The 27,015-nt window shown below is 57.8% G+C and overlaps 3 protein-coding genes and 1 long non-coding RNA gene across 16 annotated transcripts; 2 read left to right on the top strand and 2 right to left on the bottom strand.

The window, feature by feature from the left end:
• The first annotated feature begins 23 nt into the window (after positions 1 to 23).
• Positions 24 to 8,456, top strand: ADAMTS4 (ADAM metallopeptidase with thrombospondin type 1 motif 4). Its single transcript, XM_047839970.1, has 9 exons — positions 24 to 1,396; positions 2,511 to 2,834; positions 3,081 to 3,213; positions 3,774 to 3,944; positions 4,666 to 4,952; positions 5,060 to 5,246; positions 5,491 to 5,666; positions 6,565 to 6,740; positions 7,255 to 8,456. Exons 1-9 carry the CDS (start codon positions 773 to 775, stop codon positions 7,679 to 7,681), a joined length of 2,505 nt encoding a protein of 834 aa, XP_047695926.1. The 5' UTR covers positions 24 to 772; the 3' UTR covers positions 7,682 to 8,456.
• On the bottom strand, positions 3,146 to 19,695 carry LOC125155134 (uncharacterized). Its single transcript, XR_007148052.1, has 3 exons — positions 19,555 to 19,695; positions 11,800 to 11,801; positions 3,146 to 3,159 (listed from the first exon to the last, which is right to left on the bottom strand). It is a non-coding gene; the product is annotated as an uncharacterized LOC125155134 (long non-coding RNA).
• Positions 16,716 to 22,461, top strand: B4GALT3 (beta-1,4-galactosyltransferase 3). 5 transcript variants are annotated; one of them, XM_047839986.1, is made up of 9 exons: positions 16,716 to 16,855; positions 17,273 to 17,458; positions 17,658 to 17,803; positions 18,171 to 18,445; positions 18,982 to 19,217; positions 19,808 to 19,998; positions 20,128 to 20,250; positions 21,441 to 21,545; positions 21,676 to 22,461. In XM_047839986.1, the coding sequence occupies exons 4-9, from the start codon at positions 18,184 to 18,186 to the stop codon at positions 21,947 to 21,949; spliced, it is 1,191 nt and encodes a 396-aa protein (XP_047695942.1). In that variant the 5' UTR covers positions 16,716 to 16,855; positions 17,273 to 17,458; positions 17,658 to 17,803; positions 18,171 to 18,183; the 3' UTR covers positions 21,950 to 22,461. The 5 variants fall into 5 exon arrangements, with proteins under 5 accessions (XP_047695942.1, XP_047695944.1, XP_047695940.1 ...); XM_047839988.1 differs by having other exon boundaries at positions 17,729 to 17,803; XM_047839984.1 differs by lacking the exon at positions 17,273 to 17,458 and having other exon boundaries at positions 16,718 to 16,855.
• Positions 22,462 to 22,551: 90 nt separating this feature from the next.
• Positions 22,552 to 26,291, bottom strand: PPOX (protoporphyrinogen oxidase). Of its 9 annotated transcripts, none has more exons than XM_047839978.1 (13): positions 26,092 to 26,289; positions 25,805 to 25,910; positions 25,532 to 25,666; positions 25,286 to 25,401; positions 25,017 to 25,149; positions 24,569 to 24,713; positions 24,271 to 24,461; positions 23,761 to 23,821; positions 23,461 to 23,579; positions 23,272 to 23,382; positions 23,023 to 23,172; positions 22,859 to 22,901; positions 22,552 to 22,775 (listed from the first exon to the last, which is right to left on the bottom strand). In XM_047839978.1, the coding sequence occupies exons 2-13, from the start codon at positions 25,889 to 25,891 to the stop codon at positions 22,633 to 22,635; spliced, it is 1,434 nt and encodes a 477-aa protein (XP_047695934.1). In that variant the 5' UTR covers positions 25,892 to 25,910; positions 26,092 to 26,289; the 3' UTR covers positions 22,552 to 22,632. The 9 variants fall into 9 exon arrangements, with proteins under 9 accessions (XP_047695934.1, XP_047695933.1, XP_047695931.1 ...); XM_047839977.1 differs by having other exon boundaries at positions 25,286 to 25,434; XM_047839975.1 differs by having other exon boundaries at positions 23,272 to 23,579; positions 25,286 to 25,416; positions 26,092 to 26,291.
• Positions 26,292 to 27,015: the final 724 nt, after the last annotated feature.

A 27,015-nucleotide genomic window follows, 5' to 3' on the forward strand; every position in this document is an offset into this window, starting at 1 on the left:
TGTGCGTGTTGACCAGGCCCTTTCCCTGACTTCCTACCCCTCCTGGGGCTCTGGCCCACCAAAAAGGGAAAGAGACAGCTGAGAGCCGACTGTGGGGTTTGGGGAAAGGCTATGTCATCAGCTGGCCCGGTGCCTATGATCCATCCGGCTGCTAGAGATTCCCCTCCCCTGGGCAAGTCCCATTTTTTTTTTTTTAAAGGAAAACAAAAACTAGGATTTTTGGGAAGCAATGAGACACCCATCTGAGTTCCACCAACCCAGCTCCTGTCTGAATGGCTTACAGCTCAGCCAATCGCCGAAGCTCGGGATGCTTAAAAGAGCCGGCGCGCGGAGAGAGGCTGGGAAGAACCCACAGGGAGACCCACAGACACATAGACACGGGAGAGAGAGGAGGAGAGACAGAGACAAAGGCACAGCGGAAGGAGCCAGAGACAGGGCAGGCACAGAGGCAAAGCCAGACAGTCTGAGGGAGCCCAGAAGGAGAGGCCAGAGGAGCTAAAGAAGACACGGGCAGGGAGAGACAAAGACATAGGAGAGGAGGGGGTGTGAGAGGAGAGTTTGGGGGAAGCCAGGCCACTAGGCGCCTCTCCTAAGCCTAAGGGCCAAGTTTTCCCCATCTCCTCTGACCGGCCCCGGCCCCTCTGAAAACTCTGCCTCTGACCTTGGCACAAGTCCGAGCCCCCAGGCTGCAGAGAGGAGCTTTCCAAAGCCAGGGCGGGGAGGACTTGGTGCCCAGACGGCCTCAATCCCTCCCGGCCGCGGCACCAGTGCCATGAACAGGACGGACCGGCATCCCAGGAGGGGCTTGGCGGGGTGCTGGCCGTGGGGAGCCCGACCCCGCCTGCCGCTCCCCCCTGCGCCCGTCTCCCTGCCGCCGCTGCTACTGCTGGCCTCCCTCCTGCCCTCGGCCCGGCCGGCCAGCCCCCTCCCCCGGGAGGAGGAGATCGTGTTTCCAGAGAAGCTTAACGGCAGCATCCTGCCGGGTCTGGGCGCCCCTGCCAGGCTTCTGTACCGCCTGCCAGCCTTTGGGGAGACGCTGCTGCTTGAGCTGGAGCAGGACCCCGGCGTGCGGGTCGAGGGGCTGACGGTGCAGTACCTGGGCCAAGCACCTGAGCTGCTGGGAGGGGCAGAGCCGGGCACCTACCTCACCGGCACCGTCAACGGAGACCCAGAGTCGGTGGCATCTCTGCACTGGGACGGGGGAGCCCTGTTAGGGGTGCTGCAGTATCGGGGGACCGAGCTCCACATCCAGCCCCTGGAGGGAGGCACCCCTAACTCTGCCGGGGGCCCCGGGGCTCACATCCTACGCCGGAAGAGTCCTGCCAGCGGCCAGGGCCCCATGTGCAACGTCAAGGCTCCCCCCGGGGACCCCAGCCCCAGCCCCCGAAGAGCCAAGGTAGGCAAGCCCTGGAGTCTGTGTCCTGCAGCGTCCCTCCCGCCATGTCTGGCCTACTGACCCCCATTCACGCCCTCTCCACCCACTTCCATTGCTGGCCATTCTGCTGCTTCCCTGCCTTCTGTCTGCCTCTGCTCTTTCCACCAGCCTCCCTTCTTGGGAAGGCTCTGGCTTCTCCCTGCCCCAACCCTTCTCCCGGCCGGACTGCTGGTCCCACCCGAGGAGGGCTCTCGGGGTTCTCTGCCGGGAGTGACCTCCCCTCTGGCCACCCCAACCCCGCTTGGCCACAGCATCCTGCTGGTACCATCTCCTGCGATAAGGCTATCCTGATGGCCCCTTGGCCGTCCCAAACTTTCCGCGCCCCAAATTTGATTTCTACCCGCCCCCCCTCCCCCCCCCCACCAACTATAAAGGAGTGAGAGGTTTGAAAGGCGTGAAGATTGGCCTCTGGCTTCTGGTGCCGCCTTCACGATAGTTCTGGCAAAGTGCAAACTAGGGCCGGAGTGGACGAGGAAAGGCGCCCCGTACCTGGTCAGTCCCCTTCCAGCACTTCGGACTGACTGCAAGGCGGCCTGAGTCTCCATCCTTCCCTCCCTCCCACTGCCGGCCTCCCCCCCCCTCCCCTCCCTCCCTCTCTCGCTTTAATCCAGACCAACCGCTCTCCCTCCACACCCGCCACGCTGAGATCTGGCCCCGGCCCTAGCTGCTGACTGAATTGTTCCTCCAACCACACAGGGCAGACACGTTGCAGCCCGGCCCTCTAGCTCCAGGCCTGCAGGCCCCGTCGCACTCAGGCCTGGGGGACCCCCAAACCCCTCCCAGAGGCATTCTCACTGCGCTTTCGCCTCTGGGGCTCACGCAGCCCTGGGACGTGGCATCCCCCCCCCCTCCCATCCCCTCCCCTTCTCAGAACCGACAGCTGATTTCTCAGAGTTACCACAAAAGCCCTGGGACTTTGGGGTTGGGGGGAGGGCCCAGGCGAGACCCGTGGGGAATGTGTGGCGCAGCTGGCTCTGCTGAGTTCCAGACCCAGGAAGTAAGGGGGATGGGGGGTAGTGATCCACGGGGCTGGGCGGCTGTTTCAGGGCGCCCCCCCCCATCTTTTCCAATCCAGCGCTTCGCTTCACTGAGTAGATTTGTGGAGACTCTGGTGGTGGCCGACGACAAAATGGCAGCATTTCACGGCGCGGGGCTAAAGCGCTACCTGCTGACGGTGATGGCGGCAACGGCCAAGGCCTTCAAGCACCCAAGCATCCGCAACCCCGTCAGCTTGGTGGTGACTCGCCTCGTGATTCTGGGGCCAGGCGAGGAAGGGCCCCAAGTGGGACCCAGCGCCGCCCAGACCCTGCGCAGCTTCTGCGCCTGGCAGCGAGGACTCAACACCCCCGAGGACTCGGACCCGGCCCACTTTGACACAGCCATTCTGTTCACCCGGCAGGTGAGGCCCCAGTCGGCCCCCACGGGCCACGTGCTGCGTTAACTCCCCAACCAACCAGCGGCACTGTGGAAACCGTGCCGTAAACGGCGCCCCTGGAGCCGCACGACGTGTCGCCTCAGCCCCGGCCACGCGGCCGAGGCCATCCAGGCCCCGACGGCGCTGGGGGCCCAGCTAACCTAGATCTCTCGTCCCGGCGGGCCCCGGGGTCTTGGTTCCTCATGCGTCTTCTGTGACCCCTCTCCGCAGGACCTGTGTGGGGTCTCCACCTGCGACACTCTGGGCATGGCCGACGTGGGCACCGTGTGTGACCCGGCTCGGAGCTGTGCTATTGTGGAGGACGATGGGCTCCAGTCAGCCTTCACCGCTGCTCACGAACTGGGTAATGTGGGAGTGGGGCTGTGGGGCACCCGGGATGGATGACAGAGGTAGCAGGCCCGGGGAAAGGGGACAATGGGCTCACTAGAATGCGAGTAGGGGTCACAAGGTGACCTCCAACCCCCGGCCTAGGCCCAGGGCCATTATCCTTCTCTGCTGTGGATGTAGACAAACATTTAGCTTCTTCTATTAAATGAGATAGCGTGTGGAAACTTACCGTGAACTCTGTGTGTGTGTGTGTGTGTGTGTGTGTGTGTGGGGACGGCACAATATTGAGAGAGATACTATTCGTCAGAGTCAGCGATAGAATGTTGGGAACGTTGGCTACAAGGAAAAGAGGGTAGGGAGGTGCCCTGAGTGTGTTTGGGGGGAAGGGGAGACAGAGAAATGGGGGCTACATATGGAGGAACCCTGGAGCACCAGAAGGAGACAGGGGCGGGGCAGTGTGGGATGCGGGGAGAATCTGACCATCCACAGCTGGAACCAGGTTTATCATGGGCTTGAAGCCCCCTGAGGGCACAGAGAGGGGACCCTTGGGCCCTCACCAGGCCTCTGCTCTCACAGGCCATGTCTTCAACATGCTCCATGACAACTCAAAGTCATGTGTTGGTCTGAATGGGCCTGGAAGTACCTCCCGCCATGTCATGGCTCCTGTGATGGCTCACGTGGACCCCGAGGAGCCCTGGTCCCCCTGCAGTGCCCGCTTCATCACTGACTTCCTGGACAATGGCTATGGTAAGCAGATGGCTCACCCCTTTCTCTGTTCGGCTCTGGGCTCCTGCCCCACCCCCCACCCCCCACCATACTCTCTCTTCTGCTACGTTCTGCATGGGCCCAGTTGACTCCCTCAAATGTGTTTCCTCTGCAGTGTGGGATGGGGTGAGAAATGCTTCTGTCTTTGCGTGGTTCCCACTTCCTCTAGAATAAATAGCACAGCCAAGGCAGGCAACTTTTGGTGCGGTAGAATTAGATCTCACCTTTTAAGGGTCAGCCCTGTTCACACTAGAATGGGCCCGCTGTGAGGGAGGTGACCGCCCGTCACTTGAGGTGTGCAAGCCTGCGGGACGGCCTGCTACTCGGCAGGTTGCTGATAAGAAGCAGACTCCAGAGCCCTGTAGTTGCTTAGAGCAGGTAGGAAGACTCAGGGCTTTGGGTTCCTGTCCTGATGCTGTTCGTTAGACACGCGTAGATGTGTGAGTGTAAGTTTCTTCGCGTCTGTGTGTCTGGTCTGTAAAGCAGGTCTCTCGGTTAAACGAGAGAGCGTCGCTCAGGCGTTGAGCCGAGGCTCATCACATAACAAGCACCCGGTCAATTGCCTCTGCTGCTGAAAGCTTTCTCTGGCCTCGGGATTTGGATTCTAGGACCCCTCAGGCCCCTGGGAGTCCAAGCTTTCAGCCGGCAACCTAGAGCGTTCCCTCAGCCCGCTGCTGACCTCACATCCCTACCCCCTTCCCAGGGCACTGTCTCTTAGACAAGCCAGAGGCGCCCCTGCGTCTGCCTGTGACTTTCCCCGGCAAGGACTATGACGCTGATCGCCAGTGCCAGCTGACCTTCGGGCCTGACTCACGCCATTGTCCGCAGCTGCCTCCGCCCTGTGCTGCCCTCTGGTGCTCCGGCCATCTCAACGGCCATGCCATGTGCCAGACCAAGCATTCGCCCTGGGCCGATGGCACCCCCTGCGGCCCGGCGCAGGCCTGCATGGGTGGCCGCTGCCTCCACGTGGACCAGCTTCAGGACTTCAACGTGAGGTCCCAGGGCAGGGGTGCAAGCAGGGGGCCAGGGGGAGTGGGGACTGGCCCTGGGCCTGGGAGACTGTACTTACTGGCAGAGCACCCTTTCTGCTTCTGCAGGTCCCACAGGCTGGCGGCTGGGGTCCCTGGGGATCATGGGGCGGCTGCTCTCGGAGCTGCGGGGGCGGCGTCCAGTTCTCTTCCCGGGACTGCACGCGGCCGGTCCCCCGCAACGGCGGCAAGTACTGCGAGGGCCGCCGCACCCGCTTCCGTTCCTGCAACACCCAGGACTGCCCAACGGGGTCAGGTGAGGAGTGGGAGGGACAGAGGCCTTCGGGCGGGGACGGTGGGGCTGAGGCGGTCGTCCCTTGAGTGTAGGGACCGTCCCCTGCTGTTGAGGGGAGAGACCTCACCGTTCAGGGACCTCCTCTGGCAGTCTGTGGGGGGAGAGCGGTGCCACGCCGTGCAGGGGCCTGAGGGGCTGGGACGGAGGGGCTGCGGTGGGACGTGGTAAGGAAAGAGGACCCTGACCGGCCGTTTTACCCCGACAGCACTGACCTTCCGCGAAGAGCAGTGCGCCGCCTACAACCACCGCACCGACCTCTTCAAGAGCTTTCCGGGGCCCATGGACTGGGTCCCGCGATACACGGGGGTGGCCCCCCGGGACCAGTGCAAACTCACCTGCCAGGCCCGGGCCCTGGGCTACTACTACGTGCTGGAGCCACGGGTGAGGGCCGGACGCCCCCGGGCGCTGTGCGTTCTCGGTCTTTCCCGCGGCCCCCCCTACCTGCTGAGATGGCACAGTTCCCCCAAAGCAGCCCATAGCCGTGCCGGGCCAGCCCGGGCTCGGTCAGGCTCCTCTGTCCCCCGGGTATCGGGAAAACAAGCCCCAGACTCTAGATAAGTTTCCTGTGGTTTCTTTTTCTCTCTCTTCCCGTCTCCCTGGGCTCTGCTTCGTGAGAAGGGATGTGGCCTTTTGGGCAAGTCTTTGACCCCGTTTCCTTGGGCTCCTCTCTGAATTCCAGGGGTGGCCTCGTTCAGCTCGCGGATGGCCAGTCCGTCACTGGACAGGCCTCTTGGAGACAGGGGCGCCTCCCCACTCCCTCCCTGCGCTAGGGCGGTTTGTTGAAGGCCGAAGGGAGGAGCCCTAGCAGATTTTTCACCCCTACCCCGGGGAAAACTTGTACACGTCGGCCGCCCCCTAGCGTCCATGTGGGTCGCTGCCTTCGAGAGGTTCAGGGCTGGCGTTGAGACTCGGACGGACGGACGGACATGTGGTGTCCGCCTGGGCCCCTCTGCTTGCCAGCTGTCTCCCCTTTGGGAGACTGTGCACTCATCTTTCTGAAACTTCAGTGTTCCATCTCTGGAAACCTCAAGGAGTGCTTGTGAGATTTGCATTCTTGTTTACAAAGCACGTAGCACAGTGCCTGGTCCATAGGGAGTATTCTGAAAACGGTAGATTTTTAAATTTCTGTTGTCGCCACGCTCATCACCCCTTACAGCGGCGGGGCTCACGCCGCACCCCGTCCACGTCCCCCCCTGCCCAGCCTTTACGACGGCCCCTTCCTGGCGGGATCTGGCGTCACCCAATCCCTCCTGACTTGGCATTGCCCCTCTCTTGGCAGGTGGTAGACGGTACGCCCTGTTCCCCGGACAGCTCCTCGGTCTGTGTGCAGGGCCGCTGCATCCACGCCGGCTGTGACCGTGTCATCGGCTCCAAAAAGAAGTTTGACAAGTGCATGGTGTGCGGGGGGGATGGTTCCGGCTGCCGAAAGCAGTCCGGCTCCTTCAGAAAATTCAGGTTCGTCCGCTATTTATTTCCTCCCCTCGGGCCCCTGGGGTTGCCAGGATGAACTTAACGCTGTTTCTCCCCTCAAAGAGCTTCCTGTCTCGCAGGGGAGACAGATGAGTAGCCAGGTACAGCACAGGGTTCCACCTGTTGAGCAGGTGGCAGCCTGGGCTGCTGTGAGGGCCCTGGTGGGCCTCAGGGAGGGCTTCCCCAGGAGGTAACTTGCTCCTGGAGGGAGAGGGGGAATCGGACCGGCATCGAAGAGGTGGGCTTCGAGGGGCACCTCAGTGAGGGGGCACCGGATGCAAAGGTCTAGAGAGAAGAGGGGGGAGGGCACGCTTGCACACAGCTCAGACCTACAGACCTGAGACTATCGGATCTCAGGTCTATGCGGACCCCTTACACAGTTTTAGGGGGACAACCCTCTTTGCACACATACTCACACATACGGCTGTACAAACACAGCTCGGAAAGGCTGGAGGGATTCCGGAAGATGCTGAGCTCCCCCTCTATTCCTCCCACGCAGGTACGGGTACAACAACGTGGTCACGATCCCCGCGGGGGCCACGCATATCCTTGTCCGGCAGCAGGGGGCCCCCGGTGTCCGCAGCCTCTACCTGGCCCTGAAGCTCCAGGACGGCTCCTACGCCCTCAACGGTGAATACACCCTGATGCCCTCTGCCACGGATGTGGTGCTGCCCGGGGCGGTCAGTCTACGCTACAGCGGGGCCACCGCGGCCTCGGAGACACTGTCAGGCCACGGGCCGCTGGCCCAGCCCTTAACGCTGCAGGTCCTGGTGGCTAGCAACCCCCAGAACGCTCGCCTCCGGTACAGCTTCTTTGTGCCCCAGCCGGCCCCTTCGACGCCGCGTCCCACCCCCCAGGACTGGCTGCACCGCAAGGCACAGATCCTGGAGATCCTCCGGCGGCGCCCCTGGGCGGGCAGGAAATAACCTCATCGTCCCCGCTGCCCTCTGCGGGCACCGGGGCCTCGGACTGAGTTGGGAGAGAGAAAGAGGGGGCTTCCGCGGCTGCCTCACGCTGCCACGGCGGGGAGGGGCTGAGACTGTGAGGCCTGCCCTCCTCCCCTGCCCTGATGCGCAGGCTGGCCCTGCCCTGGTTTCCTGCCCTGGACGGCAGTGACGGGTGGTGGATGGAAGGGGCTGGGGACAGTCCTCCATCTAAACTGCCCCCTCCACCCTGCTGGTCACAGGAGGGAGGGGGAAGCCGGGGGAGGCAGTTGTATTTATTTAGTATTTATTCACTTTTATTTAGCACCAGGGAAGGGGACGAGGGCTAGGGTCCTGGGGAAACTGACTTCCGCCCCTCATAACCCTCACCCCGGCTAGGAAATCCAGGGTGGTGGTGATAGGCATAACTGATCCGTGTGTGTGTGTGTGTGTGTGTGTGTGTGCATGTGCGTGTGTGTGTGTGTGTGTGTGTTCACGTATAAGGTACATCCTGCCCTGCTTTCTCCTCCCTGAACTTTGTTTTCTGGGAAAGGGAGAGTCAAGGGGAGGATAGGCCTTCAGGGAGTAAGGGATTATCATATTTTTTAAATATATATTGAATTCTGCTATTTATGTGCTCCTTTGGGAGTCAGACACATGTGGGTTTGCACCCCGGCTCCACACCTCCGAACGTTCGTTTCCTCAGTTGGCAATAATAATACCTCCCTTGGAAATTGTTGTGAGGACTAAGTCATGTAAATAAAGGACTAGCATCGTGCCCGGCGCTGGGTCAAGTGCTCTGCGGTGGCCGCTGCCTCTGGTTGGTGTCACCGCCGCTCTGCCTGCCTCCGGCGTCCAGGGGCTCGGAGGTGGCGGAGAGCACGTCAGCGGTGCCCACCCTCAGCCCCAGGCCACGCTCCTCTGGTGGGCAGAACGCCGTCCTGCACTCGGAGGGACTCTCAGAGAAAGGACGGCTGTGTCCCTGATCCCTGGAGATGCCCAGTCAATGGAGACGGAATAATAAATGCTCGACCCCAGACACAGTTGATAAGAACAAGAAGGCGCAAAGGAAAACAAGAACAGCTCCGTCCGCACCAACAGGCACTTAGGACTGAGAGCCCCTCGTGGGGTCTGGTGGGGATGTCATTGTAGGAAGGGCACTGGAGAGGGAGTCCCCGGGCGTGAATTTGAGTTGGGGTTCAGTCTTACCGGCTAGTGGTGTTGGGGAAGTCACTGGTGCTGAGCCTTCGGTGGCTCTTATGCGTCAGGGGGCTGATAATACCCGTCCCCACCGGGTTCTGGAAACAGTTGATAACCACAGTTTCAGAACAGCAAAGGCCGAACCGCGTGAGAGGTTACCCTTGTGACTACTGAGTGATTAGGACAGGGGCCCCCAGAATCAACCGGGGCAAACACACCAGACGTCTCTGAAGGGGTGAGGGTAGAACAGCATTTAACAGAGGGCAGGGCATGGTTTGGGAAGTCCAGCGGGCAAGGAGAATGGCGGGGAGGCGGGTCTGGGGGGGGGGCGGCGGACAGCCAGGTGTTCCCTGGAGGTCGACGCAGGGAACACAGACTCGAGGGGCAGGAGGTCACCAGACACAGTTGTACTTTTCCTTCCGAGCAGGTGCCCTTGCTTAAGAAAGAACCGGGACAACCCTGTGTGCGTCGAGGACGCACGGTTGGAAAAGGGGTGGCAGGTGCATCGGAATGATAGGCAGAGCCCTGTGCGAAGTCCGTGCGAGGTACGCACACACACACACACACACACACACACACACACAGTGTGACTGACGGGGCTCACCCATCGGAAACAACAGGACGTTGCAAAGCTCTGCATCATAAGGGCCAGATAAGCCATAGAGCCTGAGCCCAGACTCAGTGGGCTGTGAGGGGTAAGGAGGGTGAGTCTCAGGCTGGGCTGAGCAGAGGGCCACCCTGACGGCCTTCTCGCCTTTCCGTCCTGCTCGCCATAGTTCACACTTTGAAAGTCACCTTCACATGCAGCCTCTTAACAGGAGGCTCTTCCCTCACCGCGTCGGGCTCTGCCTGGCATAAAGAGGAAACTTTTCTCAGGGGTGCATGGGTGGCTCAGTCAGTTGAGCGTCTGACTCCCGCCTCAGAGGGCGTGATCTTGCAGTTCGGGAGTTTGAGCCCCGAAGTGGGCTTGCTGCTGTCAGCACAGACGGTGGTGCCTGCTTTGGATCCTCTGCCCGCCTCCCCCCGATCTCTCTCCGCCCCTCCCCTGCTTGTTCTCTGTTTCTCAAACATAAATAAAACATTACAAAACATTTTGGTTTCAACTTACGCAATTTTTCCCAGAGAGGGAATGAGCTTAGGGACCATGTCTGTGATTGGGTGGGCGCAAAAGCGGAGGACACAGAGAGCTAGCCTCTCAAAGACGAGTAGTGGGCATCACGGCCCTCAACCCCGGGCGAGGCCCGACCCCTTTCTGGAACGCTCTTCTCCAGCCCACCCTTCCCCTACCTCGGCTATAGACTGGCCTGATGCCCCCCTCGGGGGTCCAGCGAGTTCTTGCCAGGGATGGCGGGAATTCATACCTTCTTGGAAGAGCCAGATGGGCTCTCGTCTCTCCAGTCTGCCTACTTATTGCCTTCCTGGGCCTGTGCTACATTGTGGGCGAGCAATCGGGAGGAGAAACAGGAATATCAGGAAGTTATGTTACGCACACCGAGCTCCAGTATCTGGTCTTAGAGGGAAAAAGCGAGAACAACAGTGAGCTGATGCAAGGGAGTCTGTGACCGTGGGAGGACGAGGGCAGCGAGCTCCCTGTCCCTGGAGAAGTTCAAGCAGAGTTTGGACAACCATTTTTTTTTTAACGCGTATTTATTTTTGAGGCAGCGAGAGACAGAGCACGAACGGGGGAGGGTCAGAGAGAGAGGGAGACACAGAATCGGAAGCAGGCTCCAGGCTCTGAGCCGTCAGCACAGAGCCCAACGCGGGGCTCGAACTCACGGACCGTGAGATCATGACCCGAGCCGAAGTGGGACGCTTAGCCGACTGAACCACCCAGGCACCCCTGGACAACCATTTTATGGGGTGGTAAGTGCTGTGCCTGTGTGTTTGGGCTGGGGGCTTGAACAATAACTGTGAGCCGAGCCAATTTCTTAAAGCTCTTTCTGCCCCTCAGATCCTCCACCTCTGCGGTTAGAGCAGAGGAAATCCGGGCATTTGTCCAGCCACGATTTTCGTGGTGGGGGGTGAGAAAGCCAGGTTTCTGGGATGCTCTGACGTACACGTTTACCCCAGCCCCAGCCCCTCTTCTTTAATCTTCACGTAGTATTACAGTATTTGGCCTTCTAAACTACCAGACTGACAGTGACAAAACCCAGCAGCTCATTGGTCAGGGCTTGGGGGGGAAGGAGGGGGAAGAAAGTGGAATTCGATGTATTAACATTTTATTGGCTAAGAGGATGCTTCTGAACCAATTGAATACTTTCCCCATTGACTGTTGCTAGAGGGGTAAGCCAAAATCATTTGCAGCAAGACTCAACCAGCTGACAGCTGAGGGAAACCACCAGTTCTAAAAATGCTCAGAGGAAGCCCGAGGGGTGCGGGAGGGTGGGGGGGGGGGGTGGCAGAGAGGAATTACTGAACAATTTCCCCAGAAAGGACCTTGTATAGGGACAGGCCCAGAGGACTTAGCCTTCGGAAGGAAAGGGAGGAGAGGAAGCATGTTTAAGACATCCCTCACGGTCTTTGGGAAACCAGCACCCGGCCCTACAAACCCAGGGACGTACCCTGAGGTTGGCCTGTCCAGCTTTACAGAGACGTATCAGCACATCCTCCCGATAACGTAGAGGCGTACAAGCATCGAGAAGCTGCAAATATGAGAATTTTGGCCTGAAAGCGGGTCAGAGGAAAACATATTAATTGAAATATCACTTCCTACCGAGAACTGACTGTTTCTCCGTTTGTTCAGTAACTAAGCCGTCGGGTTATGAACGGGAGTCAGAATCACGCTCTCACGGCATCCGGAAAGGACACCGAGTTTTGGAGTCAGACTGAATCTAAGCTTTGCTACTCACACGTGATGATGTGATCTGAAATTCCTTGATCTCGGCGACCCTCGGTTTCTTAAGGTGTAAAGTGGGTATTACTACTACCTGCCTTATGGAGAGGTTGTCAGAACTTAAGAATATAATGGCAGGGGCGCCTGGGTGGCTCGGTCGTGAGGCGTTTGATTCTTAATTTCAGCTCAGGTCATGATCTCACGGTTTGTGAGTTCCAGCCCTGCTTGGGATGCTCCCTCTCCCTGTCTCCCTCTCTGCACCTCCACTGCTCTCTCTCTCTCTCTCTGTCTCTCAAAAATAAATAAACATTAAAAAAAAAAAAGAAGAATATAATGGTGTACGTGTTGGGCCCTGTGTCTGGCTTCTAGTAAGTGTCAGTACATGCTGATTCTCTTCCCCTCAGATCTCTTCCTTTGCCTGCCCCCTCTTTCCACTCCTGTATTAGCATGAGAAAATAAGTATGCCGAGGAACTGTCTAGGTCAGATATAAGATGGGCTATTTTGTAGAATTTGTGCTACAAGTTCTTGGTTACGTTTAGGGGATGATAAAAGGAAGCCATGGTCCCCGTCCTTGGAGTTCACAGTCTGGTGGCTGAGACAGTCAAGTAAGACCAAAATGCCAGACTCCCGTGACAGATGCCATGAGATGAGGGACACCTAGCATAGAAGATGGGGCCACAAGTGTTCCTGGAGGAGGAGTCTGCCTCCCCTTCTAGAAGGCTGTGAGACTGTAGGGCCCCCAAGGAGAGTAAGCGGGTGGTGGAAGAAGAAAGAATTTCTGCTCCGGAGGGCAGCTCGAGGGTTCTTCTCTGTTATGCAAAACCAAAGAGAAGTAAAACAGCTTTAAAGGATAATATTGTAAGTGGCCCAGTAGGGTTGGAAGGGGTGGTTGGGGTTAGAAGCTACATCTCAGTGGACAACGTTGAATGGGAGAGCGAAGATTTTAAAGACATTGGGCTGTTCCATAAAATGTGCTCCTGGTCCGTGCCGTCTCCTCCCAATGCCTGTGATGTTTCCTTGAGAAACTAAATAGAGATTTATATGCCTTTAAATTCATTTTGAAAACGAGACCAGATTTCTTCTATTGCGTTGTGTGTCATGACTGGACCGCTAGGGGCCCTAGGATTTTAAAATTTTTATTATTGTTATTTTTTTCTTTTTTTAATTTACATCCCAGTTAGTTAGCATCTAGTGCAACAATGATTTCAGGAGTAGATTCCTTAGTGCCCCTTACCCGTTTAGCCCATCCCCCCTCCTACAACCCCTCCAGTAACCCTCCGTTTGTTCGCCATATTTAAGAGTCTCTTCTGTTTTGTCCCCCTGCCTGTTTCTATATTATTTTTGCTTCCCTTCCCCTATGTTCATCTGTTTTGTATCTTAAATTCCTCACATGAGTGAAGCCACATGATATTTGTCTTTCTCTGACTGACCAATTTCGCTTAGTATAATACCCTCCAGTTCCATCCACGTCGTTGCAAATGGCAAGATTTCGTTCTTTTTGATTGCCGAGTAATACTCCATTGTATATACATACCGCATCTTCTTTATTCACTCATCTGTCGATGCATTTGGGCTCTTTCCATACTTTGGCTATTGTCGATAGTGCTGCTATAAACATTGGGGCGCATGTGCCCCTTCGAAACAGCATACCCGTATCCCTTGGATAAATACCTAGTAGTGCAATGGCTGGGTGGTAGGGTAGTTCTATTTTTAGTTTTTTGAAGAACCGCCATACTGTTTTCCAGAGTGGCTGCACCAATTTGCATTCCCACCAGCAGTGCAAAAGGGTTCCTCTTTCTCCTCATCCTCCCCAGCATCTGTCCTTGCCTGAGTTGTTAATTTTAGCCATTCTGACAGGTGTGGTGGTATCTCATTGTGGTTTTGATTTGTATTTCCCTGGTGATGAGTGATGTTGAGCATTTTTTCATGTGTGGGTTGACCATCTGGATGTCTTCTTTGGAGAAGTGTCTATTCACGTCTTTTGCCCATTTCTTCACTGGATTATTTGTTCTTCGGGTGTTGAGTTTGTTAAGTTCTTTATAGTTGTTGGCTACAAACCCTTTATCGGATATGTTCTTTACAAATATCTTCTCCCATTCTGTCAGTTGCCTTTTAGATTTGCTGAATTCTTCGCTGTGCAGAAGCTTTTTATTTTGATGAGGTCCCAATAGTTCATTTTTGCTTTTGTTTCCCTTGCCTCTGGAGACCTGTTGAGTCAGAAGTTGCTGCGGCCAAGGTCAAAGAGGTTTTTGCCTGCTTTCTCCTCGAGGATTTTGATGGCTTCCTGTCTTACATTGAGGTCTTTCATCCACTTTGAGTTTATTTTTGTGTGTGGTGAAAGTGGTCCAGGTTCATTCTTCTGCATGTCGCTGTCCAGTTTTCCCAGCACCACTTGCTGAAGAGTCTGTCTTTATTCCATTGGATATTCTTTCTTGCTTTGTCAAAGATTAGTTGGCCATATGTTTGTGGGTCCATTTCTGGGTTCTCTATTCTGTTCCATTGATCTGAGTGTCTGTTTTGGTGCCAATACCATACTGTCTTGATGATTACAGCTTTGTAATACAGCTTGAAGTCTGTATTATTATTATCTTTTAAGTTTATTTATTTATTTTGAAAGAGACAGAGACTGTGCGAGTGGGGGAGGGGCAGAGAGGAGACACAATTCCAAGCAGGCTCCACGCTGTTAGCATGGAGCCCCCCGGGCTCAAACTCACAAAACCTCGAGACCATGACCTGAGGCGAAAACACAAGTCCGATCCTTTGCCAACTGAGCTCCCAGAATTTATTCAGAACACTGAAAGACAGGATACTGTGGTAGAAACCAGCAATATTAGAATTTACATTTTCAGCGACGTAGCATTTCTAGGTGATGATCAAGTCTGGAGTGTGGCCAGGGTGAAATGGAATAGAGGTGCAAGGTCTTGAAAATGAAGCTTGCGAATTAATGCAGGGGAAGTGCAGCAGATGGCAGGTGGAGATGTGGGATAGACGATGAAGTTCAGTTTTTCAAAAACTGAACACCATGGAGGAGTAGAGAGGCTCAGGGGAAGGGTCCTGTGAGTGAACCACATTTCCACTTTCTCTAGGAGTCTGTCTTTTCCACTACACCGTGAACTCCTTAAACAATCAGGGCTTTTATTCTGTTCCTACTGTGTGCTCAAAATTCAGATAGACTGAATATCTACTTCTGCTGGTATTGTTCCCTAGTTCACAGTATCACAAAACCCCTTAAGATGGGGTTCATTTTATAGATGAAACCTAGAAAGTGTATTGTTCAACATCACACAGCCAGGGCGTGTATGATCAAAAGCCGGTGATTCTGCTGAAACCCACCATTATCTCATTTTGAACCTCCCCAGGCATCTCCAGTTCATGAAGTCCAAAGTTTAACTGGTCATCTCTACTGTTTCGCCCCAACGTGCCTCTTCTAAGTTTTGTTTCTTACTGAATGATGCCACCATCCGCCCAGCGGTCCACACGAGAAATCGGGGAGTCTTGGGGCGCCTGGGTGGCTCAGTCGGTTGAGCATGTGACTCTTGGTTTCAGCTCAGGTCGTGTGATCTCTCTCAAGATAAATAAATAAACTTAAAAAAAATTTTTAAAATACAGTTTTCAGAAAAAGGTAAAATGCTGCCGGTCATGCTGCTAAAGAAACAATTATTCTGACGACAGTTGTTCAAATGGTAAGGAAGACTTTTTTCGGGACCACTGTGATAAGCGTAAAGACTATCCCAGTCAGAGAGGTTGGGCTCCACTCTGGGTACAATAAGGACAAGGGGCTATTTAGAGCCAATGAGAAGTAGGAGAGGGTCAGTGGATGGAAAATTACATCAAGGATAAGGAGATCCTGGCTAAACTGACTTAGCAGGGTTCTTGCTGAAAGTGGCTGGTGGTCCAAGGATGAGGCCTATTTGAAAAGAAACCTCAGAGGCGCCCGTCTGAAGTTTGGTCGAGGAGAGTCTTTGTCAATATCTAAATAAAAATGAACACGTGTGAAAGATGTTATTTAACTCACGGAGGGAACTGGCAGATGGTACAGCTAGTTTAAAAGAAAATCTGAAGAACAGACATTTACAGATCAAGAGTACAGAATTGAATATGAAAATGGAGGCGAAAACTGCTTGTTTGTTTGTTTTGTGTGATGTGGGGAATAGGGGGTTAATTGAACCTGATATTGGGGCAAAATTTGCATGTCGGATCAGTTACCTACAGAGTTGTAAAATAGTTCCCATGGAAACAGAATCTCGTAAGGCAGCAGCAGGATCGTCACTTCTGGGAAGTGTTTCCCGAGTCTCTACGTGAGAATGGGTTGCAATTTCTGGGCAATCGTGTTTATCACGCTATATTGTTTATATCCTTCCCTTCCTCCCATACACGCTCATGAACTTTTTGAGGCAGACATCGTGACTTATTCCCAGTTTCCTGGCTCTGAACAGCAGCTTCTTAGGAACATAACATGCTAAGAGGGTAGTGGAAGCCGCAAGATAAACATATTGGGTACTAATGGAGCGTCCATTTTATTCTAATATCTGGGAAAACGCAGTTTTACACTGAAGCTGGCGCTTCCCTCTTCACTCAATGTTTCCTTGTTTTATTAACTAACCGTTTCTATTTCAAGGTCGCGCGACACCCTGGGGATACAAAAATGCGCCTGAGCAGTCGCAACGAGATACCCTGAGCAAGAAACAATTGTGAGACTAAGTGGCACTAAGTGGCAGGGGCACCACGGACACGCCGGGAAGGGGCTGGCCCGCCGTGACAGGTCTTGGGGCGCGCCAGAAACTGTCGCACTGGCCTCTGGGTCAGGCTCGGCCCGGCAAGAGAGCCCTGGTGGGAGCTGATGTCTTCCCAGCCTCAGGGGTGGGAAATGGCATCCGGGCCGGAGCGCGTCCAGGAAGGAGAGCCCCCCCCGCCGGCTCTCGGAGCGCCCCAGCCCCACCCGCCTGCGCTCGGGCCTCTGCCGGCCTCTGTCGGCCTCTGTCCCCCTCTGTCTCGGGCGCCCCGCCCGCCAGGCCCCGCCCCGTGACGCCAGGCCCCGCCCCGTGACGCCAGGCCCCGCCCCGCGGCGCCCGCTTCCAAGATGGCGGCGGCGATGCCTGCCAGGCAGTCCGGGTGGCGGTGACGACGGGAAGCTGGAGAGCAGGTATGTGGGCTGGGGGTGATGGGGCGAGAGGCCCGGGAGAAAGGTTCGGGCGACTGGCGCGTTGAGAAGTTTTGGGCAAAGGCTGGAGACCAGCTTGAGCGGGGGGGGGGGGGCGTCCCAGGTGGACGTTCGGACAGAGGCCGGTGGGCTCACGTTGCAAATGCAAGAGGAGGTTGAGGTGGGATGGGGGTGCGCGGAAAGAACCGGTCTGTGACCCTCTGCAGCGCGCTGGCCACGCCCCTTCGGTGAGCCGGGCCAGGTATCCCCGACAGGTTCTGCCCAGCCCTCCCTCTCCCTGCCTCACTTTTAGCCGTAACCCTCCTCCCCACCCCCGCTAGGACGGGGATGGGGTAGAAAAGGTAGAGGAGGCCACCCCCACCCTCCTCCCCGCCGCGCTCCGGGGCTGTTTGCTTGCAGCTCCCAGGTGGTCACGCTGCCTGCACCTGCGGAGCTAGCTCCCAGGCACGTGAAGAACGGAAAGGAGCCTGTTTCCTACTCCGCCCTTGGTCCTCCTGAGGCCACTCCACAATCCTGTCGTGACTGCCTCACCCCTTGGCGAAAATAATGGCTCCATTAGCTGCCTTGTCCCTACTCCCCAAACAGGTTGGTCCTGTTGGGGTGGGGTATGGTTAAGTAAGCGTGAACCCGACACTCTAGGGCAGCCGGGGCAGAGGCCAGGGACCTACGATCTCTGGCTCCTCCCCTTGTCTTTCCAACCGCTTTCCCTCGCTTCCCAGTTTCACCCTGATGTTGAGCTCTGCCCCTCTGGGTGGGTGGTTATCCTTGACCACTTGTGTTACAGCTGGCCCCAGGATCGCTGTTGGAGTGTTGGATGGAGCCCTTCTCTGTCCTCTGTGACATTTCCAATTTTAGATAATGCCTCACATCTCTGCCCCGCCGGGACCCCCCGAAGCTCCCATGATCCCGAAGAAGACGGCTTGAACCTAGGTGAGTCTGTCCCCCTCTAAAATTGGAAGGGAGGTTCTCCAGGGACTCCTTTGAAAGGGACATGGGACCTGAATGATGTAAGCATTCTTGGGGGTGGGGACCGAGAGTAGTTGGCTGAGTGGTTTGGGGAGGAGGTGGAGGAGAGTGAAACTTGGGCTGGAAATGGCAGGTGGTAGGGCTGCTGGCGGTTACATTCTGTTTCTTTTTCGTGCCTGACCGTTCACCTGTGTGCTCCCTTCTGCGACTTTGTTCTTTGTCTCTTCTTCCTCTTAACTCGCCGCGCCGCCTTCATTCTTAACTGAGGATCTCTCTGCTGGCTTGCTCGTTGCCTGCCTGCCCCCCAGCACTCTCCTCTCTCCCTCCTCAGACCTCACCCCAGGATGTTGCGGAGGCTGCTGGAGCGGCCCTGCACACTGGCCCTGCTTGTGGGCTCCCAGCTGGCTGTCATGATGTACCTGTCCCTGGGGGGCTTCCGAAGCCTCAGTGCCCTATTTGGCCGAGAGCAGGGGCCGACATTTGACTATTCTCATCCCCATGATGTCTACAGTAACCTCAGTCACCTACCTGGGGCCCCTGTTGCCCCAGGGGGTCCTCCAGCTCCTCAAGGTCTGCCCTACTGTCCAGAACGATCTCCTCTCTTAGGTGAGTGCAGAAAGGAGGAGGAAGTAAAGGGAAGGCCGAGGTGTGGGGACAGGGCTAGGGCGGCAGGAGTGGGGCTTGGATGATGTTAAAGTACCTGACAGGTGGGCTGAGGTTGACGTGGAGCCCGTTCTGAATTTGGAATTTAGATTGGGCTCCTGGGTTGAGCCACAACTTTCCATCGCCTGGCCATTCTCGTGCTCTCCCTGCCTTGGGCTGGGAATTGCTTCCTTTGTAGATGAGCTCTGGTTTAGTTAGTTGCAAGTCCTGTGTTCTCCATCTTCTAACGGTAGCCTCCAGCCTAGCGAGGCAGGAGAGAGGGAGCGTGAAAAGAGGCAGGCCGGGTGGAGAGCCTGTACCTTCCAGACTTTGTAAAGCTGTCCCAGTGACGGCATACGCGAGGCTTGTGAGGTTTCTAACGAGCCCTCGGGAAAGCTGAGCCCCGGCACCAGACTGCCAGGGCCAGAGGCGCTCCCAGGCCTGGGGGTCCTTTTCTCATCGCCCCTCGAATCCCTGACCTTGCCGTTCTCTCCCTGCAGTGGGTCCTGTGTCCGTGTCCTTTAGCCCAGTGCCGTCCCTGGCGGAGATTGTGGAGAGGAATCCCCGGGTGGAGCCGGGGGGTCGGTACCGCCCCGCAGGGTGTGAGCCCCGCTCCCGAACCGCCATCATTGTGCCCCACCGTGCCCGGGAGCACCACCTGCGCCTGCTTCTCTACCACCTGCACCCCTTCCTGCAGCGCCAGCAGCTCGCCTACGGCATCTACGTCATCCACCAGGTACCCGGGCCCCGCCCGGCTCTCTCTGTGACGGAGCCTCGGGTCCCTGCCCCCCCACTCCCACGTAGTAGGTCCCTGGAACAGTTCTGAGGGGGTCAGACCGTTGAAGGTGGGGAAAGACGCAGCACTGCTCGGCCAGCTTGTCCGCCCCGTAACTCCCCCGGTTCTGTTTAGGGTGTTGTTCCCACGGTCTTCCGTGATCTCTTCCTTCGTTGAACTTGCAATGGTGCAAGTTTGGCACCGGCCAGACCTGGACTAAAGTTTGTTCTGCCATTTGTCCCACACGTGACCTTGAACAAGTTTCTTAACCCCCTAAAATGAGGCAAAGAGTGAAAACTAATAGACACCTGTTTTCCGTGGCTATCGGTTGTCAGGATGAAAATGCTAGACAGCGGCACGTAAGTATCAGACACATGCCGATGCTCAACAAGTATTTGCTGAATGAAAAATGAACGTTTGTCTTTCTCTCCATTCTGCTCGCCACCCTCCCTTCACCCGCCTTTGATCTCCCTCCTTTCATTTTTGTACTTGGGCCCCTCTTCTCCATGCTGCCCACAGACACGGTCTGCTTCTCCTCCATCCCCTTCCAGGCTGGCAATGGGACCTTTAACAGGGCCAAGCTGCTGAACGTTGGGGTGCGGGAGGCCCTGCGTGACGAGGAATGGGACTGCCTGTTCCTGCACGACGTGGACCTGCTGCCCGAGAACGACCACAATCTGTATGTGTGTGACCCCCGGGGACCCCGGCACGTCGCCGTCGCCATGAACAAGTTCGGATACAGGTATAGAGGGCACGAGAGGGCGCGGGGAAGTAGGGAACCCCACCGTCCACTGGGAGGAGAGCCAAGGGGATGTGGGTGGGGATGTCTCCCCAAAAGACTTGTGGAATCCAGGCGCCTTTCTCTCCCTAGCCTCCCGTACCCCCAGTACTTTGGAGGAGTCTCGGCGCTCACTCCTGACCAGTACCTGAAGATGAATGGCTTCCCCAATGAATACTGGGGCTGGGGCGGTGAGGATGACGACATTGCTACCAGGTCAGACTTCCTGCCACCACTCCCTACCCCCACCTCAGCCTGGGGGCCTGTCCTCGGAGAGCACGCCTGACTCTAGCGAGCCGGACCCACACCGTGCCCATTCTTCTCCCTTAGCTTTTTCAGTCCACCCGGGTCAGGCTTTGCGTGCCGGTCTCCATTCTGTCGTCCCCCGGTCTCCTAGATCCTGATGAGTTAGGTTTCTGGGAGAGACGATGAGATCAAGAGGCTACAGTATCACGGGATTCCTTCCAGAGTCGGAAGAGGGCCTAGCGACACTTGAGTCCTGCCTGCCGCCAGGCTTGCATCCAGACCACTTCCGGTGGGGCAGGGGAGGAGGGGCTCTGCTCCATAGAGCCCAGAACCACTTTGTTGGTTGGAGTCCGTGTCACTGGCACGGTGCCAGCTCATTTTTAGCCTGTGAAATGTTTTGACCTTCAGCCTCAGCTGACCCAGTTTCCTATCTGTGGCGTGAGGATTTGGGCTTGCTGTGCTAGACCCGTTGCGTCCCCTCCCCCCTTGGCCCCTCCGGGACGAGCTCTCTGAATTCTTGTCCTCTGTATGTGTGTGAAGGACCCAGCGGTTTCTAAACGTACGTGTGCTTTCAGTACCTTCCCAGGCCATCTTCAGGTCTTGCTTCTGTGTGTCCCAGATGGGGTTTGTTTCTCTCCAGGTCCTGATTATTTGGTTCCGTTCTTTTCCTAATGACGGGGACAGGTGGAGGGGTCGGGGTGAGGGAGTTGAGGCAGCTCGGCTGCCGTTCTAGATAAGAGTTGCTGAGCTTGGGTCCGCGACTCTCGGTCTCGCCCTGTCCTTTTCATCAGATGGCTCCTCTCCCTGCCCTTCCTGGACTGCCAGGCCGCTTCCCGTTAGCCACGTAGAGAGCAAAAGGTGGGACGTGCGAACCCACCTCTGCCCGTCGTTGAACGAGGCCCCAGGGTTTGGATGCACTGGCACCAGCCCCAGGCTTTGGTTACATCCAGCTTCTACGTTCTCTTGTGCCACTTCCTTCTCTCTCTTTGACTTTCTCTCTCCTTCCAGTACGTGGCACTTTTTTGCCTAACCGGTGAGAGTGGCTCTCTGTGTACAGAAACACGTAATCGCTTCCTTGCTGGCCGGACGTAGCTCCTGTTGGCCTGTCAGGAGCTTTCCTCCACTCCGGATCCTCCACGGTGCCCTCACTTTTCCCATAGGGTACGTCTGGCTGGGATGAAGATCTCGCGCCCCCCGACATCCGTGGGGCACTATAAGATGGTGAAGCACCGAGGAGACAAGGGAAATGAGGAAAACCCCCACAGGTAGGGAGGACCGCCCGCGAACGGTGACTGGGCCCTCAGGGTTCTGCATCCCAGCCAGGAAACGCCTAGAGGTCCCTAAGTCCCCGGCTGTTTCTTTCTGGGCCTTAGTTCTCCAACCTCTGACCCTCAGATTTGACCTCCTGGTCCGTACCCAGAATTCTTGGACACAAGATGGGATGAACTCACTGACATACCGACTGCTGGCTCGAGAACTGGGCCCTCTCTATACCAACATCACAGCAGACATTGGAACTGACCCTCGGGGTCCCCGGACTCCCTCTGGGCCCCGTTACCCACCTGGTTCCTCCCAGGCCTTCCGCCAAGAGATGCTGCAGCGCCGGCCCCCAGCCAGGCCTGGCCCTCTGCCTACTGCCAACCACACAGCCCCCCAGGGCTCACACTGACTCCTCCTTCCTGCCCACCTCAATCATGAAACTGAATCCGAGGGGTCGTATTCTCCCCGCCCTCGGCTCCTCACTGCTCTCAGAGGGGACGTGGGGGAACTGAACTCCAGTGCTGGGCTGGAGGCAAGGGCCTCTCCTCACTGCTGGACTGGAGCTGGGCTCCTTTAGACCCGGGGGTCCCTCTTTCTAGGGTCACCTGCCAGGGCTTATGACTGTGAATCCTTGATGTCATGATTTTATGTGATGACTCCTGAGAGTCCCCGGCCCCAGGGGTAAGAGCAGGGCTGGACCCCAAGTCCCTTCCTCTTCCAGGAGAGAAGAGTGATCCGGCTTTTCCTGGGACCTCTGTGAATATTTATTCTATTTATGGTTCCGAGGAAGTAACGTTTGGTGAAGGAAACCCCTCCCTGGGTACTTTTCTGCCAGTGCTGGAGTAGCTTCCTCTTCTGGACCTGGCGCAGGGGGCTGGGATTTTGATATATTTTCTAATAAAGGACTTTGTCTTGCCTCTGCTCCCGCTTGCTGCCTCCCAGGCACCTCGTGCCTGTCTCTGCGACCTGCCCCCCTGCCGCCTCGTGCCTGGAGGTGACAGAACAACCGGATCCAGCCAGGCTCCAGCAACTTTTATTCTCGTGGGTCAAGAACTGCCACCAGCGGGGCCAGGACGAGGTGGGAGTTGGGGATCAGCTGTCCGGTTCCGAGCCCAGGACCCGGGCTGCTGCCTGGCGTCCGCTCTCTATACAGTCGTTGACGGCAACCCCCTCATAGGAGGCTCCGGCCAGAGTCAAGGGCAGCCTCTGCGAAGCCAAGAATTGCGTAGCTGCCTCTGGAAAGAAAAGATGAAAGGACGGTTAGAGCTGGGGGTCTGGTCTCCTTGCCCTCCTCAGCACACTCGCTCTCCCAACTCACCCAGTTTTTGCCAGTGGCCTAGTGTATACTGGGGGATGCAGTTCTGGGGAGAGAAGAGGGGATACGGGGAAATTTTTGCTGCTGATGTCCAAGCCCAGGTAGACGGTGACAAATCCACCGCCTCCTGCCTTCGGTGGGAGTCGAGGAGCGTTTGCTCAACTCACCTTGTGTAGATGGACCAAGCAGTGGCTGGGTGGCTCTTTCAGTCCTAACTGGGTGGCAGCTGCTTCCTGGGCCTGTTGTTGGAGCAGCTCTGGAGATAAGACGGCTCCCTTGGCTTCCAGTGTCTGTAACCAGGACCCTCCCAGCATCACCTAGGGAGAGGATATGGCACTGAGCAGCCTGGCCTGACCTGCGCTGGGCACGGAGGAGCCCTCTGGAAACCCCCGCCAAGCAAAGCTGTCGCTTCTCACAGTCACTCGGAGGCCAGGGGGGCTTCCGTCCTGCTCAGGGAAAGCAACCGAGTCATACACAATTCCCAGGACGCCCGGGTCTTCTGAGGATGGCACCAAATGTCCGAATCCCTGGGGCGAGGAGGAGACCGGGTCAGGAAGGAGAGGTTCCGGTTGAGCCCATGCCTCTCGTTCCTGTGTCACAGCTACCTGCACGGGCAGACGGGCTCCTCGGTACTGCAGGTTCACCACAGCCACAGACACCGCAGTGATGGCGCTCAGGGCCCGGGCCAGAGGCGCAGCCTCCGCAGGGAGCAGCTTGCCGAGCACTGCGGGAAGAGCAGGCGGAGGCCCGCGTCAGGAAGCCTTCCCACCAGTCTCGCCCACCCTCCCCGGGGTTAGACCCCTACAGCGATGACCAGTTCGGGGGCACAGGATGGTCCCGTGGGTCCCGGAAGCTAAACTTTGCCTCACCCCCGCCGAGGAAGGGGACGGTGGCTACCTCGTTACCTGAAGCTGGAACAGCACTAATAACGTGGTCAGCATCCAGACTGCTGTCCCCTAGAGACACCTGACGGGACGAAAACATTTGAGGGACAGAGAGAATGGGAATGTTGCCCCACTTTCCCAGGCACCAAACGGGCAGGAGAGACTGAGTGCTGACCCAGGATGAAGAGACTGTGCGATCAGCACAGAACCCCCGCCCCCCCTTCCCCCACCCCGTTACTCCAGGAAGCAGACCAGACAAGCCAGCGTGGCCTCTGAGATGTGTAATGGAGCTGGGCTGGCCCTTCCCCTATCTAAGCCACTTACAAGCACTACTTCTGTCTAGAGTTGGATCAAGCAGATCTCGGAGGAAGCTCTACAAATAAAGTCTAGGACCCTGGGGTGGCCCGTACTTAAACAGCATCTAGGAAACCCACGAATAACTAGTCTGGCCCACCCCGGCCTGGTTAAAACATAGAGGCAAAGATGGAAACTCTAATTAGACACGCATTCCACACCAGGGGCCTCTCCTACCTTCCAGCGCCTGTCTGCCTGGAGGCTGAGCCCACAGACGGGCTGGCCTCTGAGAATACGGACTCCTCTACTAGTCAGGTGGGTGTTAAGGGCTTGGGGCAACGTTTCCAGCCCTCCTCGGAGGGACCACTGGCTCCAGCGCTCGGCTCGGGCCTGGCTAATGAGTGCGGAGTCTGGCTGCGGGCTCTGCCCTGCACAGGAGGAGGCAGGGAAGAATCATTAAAACAGCACCCTGGCCTCCAGTCCCTTACTCTGGCGGTCCTTAATATCTTCACCCCTTGAACCAATCCCCACTCACCTGCTCCCAGCAGCAGCCCCAGTAAAACGGAACGATGGCTTTGCTCGGCTTGGAAGAGACTGGGAAAGCAGGACCTGACGCTGAGCTCTCGGCTGTTGCCTGCAAACACTCCTCGGCAGAGGCTGTCCATGGCTAGAGACGCCACCTTAAGGGTGAGACCAGGATTGAGAGGCCAAGGAAGAAGCCGCACAGCCTACTTCCCGCTGGCCCTGCTAGGTAGGGAACAGGGGTGGGGTAGAGTTTCGGTTGGGGAGCAGTCCCGCTATAGCAAAACAATGGGAAGCAACAGAGGGCATCCACTCCCGACTGTTCTGAGGACTACTGGATGTGAAGAGAAGGGGGCATCCCTAAGCCCTACAGAAGACCCCCCCTAGGTGGCAGGTATGAGTGGAGGGCTCTGCAGCTGGTTAGGAGGGGAGGGGTTTCGGGGCCTCTGGGGCCACCTTACCTCGGGTCCAAGGCGGCGCTGGGCAAAACTGTGCACAGTCTCATCAGGGTCTTTGCCCCTGGGCGCGGTCAACTCCCTCAGCCCAGCCCAAAACAGAGGTTTGGAGAAGGGCGGTGAAGGGCGGAAGAGCCCCCTGCACTGAGGAAGGCATAGTCATTTCCATGCATCTGGCTCCTCTTGCCGGGAGGGCTGACAGACTGGGAGATGCAGTCGTGGAAGGGGTGAGAGCCAGGCGGGCAGGGGTGCAGTAAGGAGGTGACAGGCGTTACCTGAGGCCGGAGGGCAGCGCATGCAGGGCGCCACCTACGTACAGGAACCTGTTCTTGGCAGCTGGGTGGTCTCCCCGGACAGGCAACACTTCTGAGTCCAAGCCAAGCTCAGAAACCTGCTCTCCACACATCCTCAGGAAGAGGAGAAACTAAGGAAAGGACTGGCCCACCAATGCTCCCTCCCAAGCCTGTCCTCTAGTGAAGGGCCCTCCGCAAGCCCTCCTAGGCATTCCATAGCCTTCTCACCAGGAGCAGGGTCCGGGCCCCCAGGGCTCCCGCCGGCCGAATTCCTCGAGGTCCAAGTTCAAAGATAGCACCACCTGGCCCTCGGACTGAGCGGATCCAGCCTCCCAGACGCTCGCTGGCCTCCACCAGGACCACCTGGGAACAAGAGGGCGGCACGGCCTACATAGCCTCGGGGTAAATGGTCTGCAGGGGAAGAGGGCAGCGCACTCCCTTTTGCTGGAAACGGGAGGAGGGTATTAAAGCAGCCTCCCTCTGGCGCGACGGGGCACTCACCTTGGGGGGACAGGGGGCCCGGCTCAGGTGGTAACTGGCGGCCAAGCCGCTGATGCCTCCTCCCAGCACGACCACGGTCCGGCCCATTAGGAAACCTGGGCGTAGCCTGGGTAGGGGGCGCGGTGGGGGAGGGGGATCGGACAGGCTGACGGGGCTGCACCTGCTCTGCGGCAGCCCCCCAGGTTCCACGTTCCACCCCCGGTCCGGGCCGCTGCTCCAGGGGAAACCCGCAGAGCCCGCGGACGGGGTGGGGCCGGTGAGGTCCCCGCCCAGGGCCCAGGACCCACCCGCGAGAGGGCCGAGAGAGCTGGAGGGAGAGGTCTCCGGGTTCCCCGGCCGGCGCCCGGCGTGGAGGCGGATAAGGACCCCGCCCGCGCTATCTGCCCGCCCAGGGTTCGCGGAGCCGTGAGGGGCCCCAGGCCCGCGGCTCGGGCGCTGCCGCTCCGGCCGCCCCCTTCGGGCCCTCCGACTCCGCGTCCACTCCCTCCCGCCTCCGGATTGGCGGGCCCTGGGAGGCCCCGGATCACGCCCACCAATGAGAGCACAGAGCCGGAGGTGTCTCCCCCCCCCCCTCCCCGCCCGTGCCCCGCCCCGCGGAGGCCGGCCCTGCGTGAGGCTGCGGCGCCGGGCGGCGGTTAACTGCTTAGGTGCCAGTTGGAGAGGGCGGTCGGCCGGGCCCTGCCCTCCCCCGGGGCTGCGGCGGCGAGGGCTGGAGCCCGGTCAGCGGGCCCCGGCTCAGGCTTCCCAGGCCCGGCGACGGTGACAGCCCAGAGGCGGGGGGGATGGGAGAGAGGCGAGCGTTGGGTGCAGGGAGAGCGGACAGGGACACGGGCCGCTCCGTGGGGAGGAGGCTCCGTAAACAGCTCCTTGATGTTAGCAACAGCCCGGGCCTACGGGAGCCGGGGCCGCCCGGCAACGCGCCCCGTGTTTGTCAACAGGGGTCCTCGGGTGCCTCGCCCTCGAGGGGCAGCCCCGTTCCGGGCAGAAGACGGCGCCCTGAGCTTGCACTGGCTTCCCCGTAGCTTCACGAGTCGCAGGTGTGCGTTCCCTCTTTGCCCCCATGTTGGCACCCGCGTGTCCGGGGCCGGCACCCCCACCTCCGCCCGAGAGCGCCCCCGTCTGTCCAGAGAAGGAACTGAGTCCCAGGGGGACTCCCGTTCCGCCGGTTCTCTTATCTGCCCCCTAAGCACAAATACAGAGAAGGACATCAC

This window comes from Prionailurus viverrinus, chromosome F1 (assembly GCF_022837055.1).
Source record: "Prionailurus viverrinus isolate Anna chromosome F1, UM_Priviv_1.0, whole genome shotgun sequence".
Classification (NCBI taxonomy): Eukaryota; Metazoa; Chordata; class Mammalia; order Carnivora; family Felidae; genus Prionailurus; species Prionailurus viverrinus.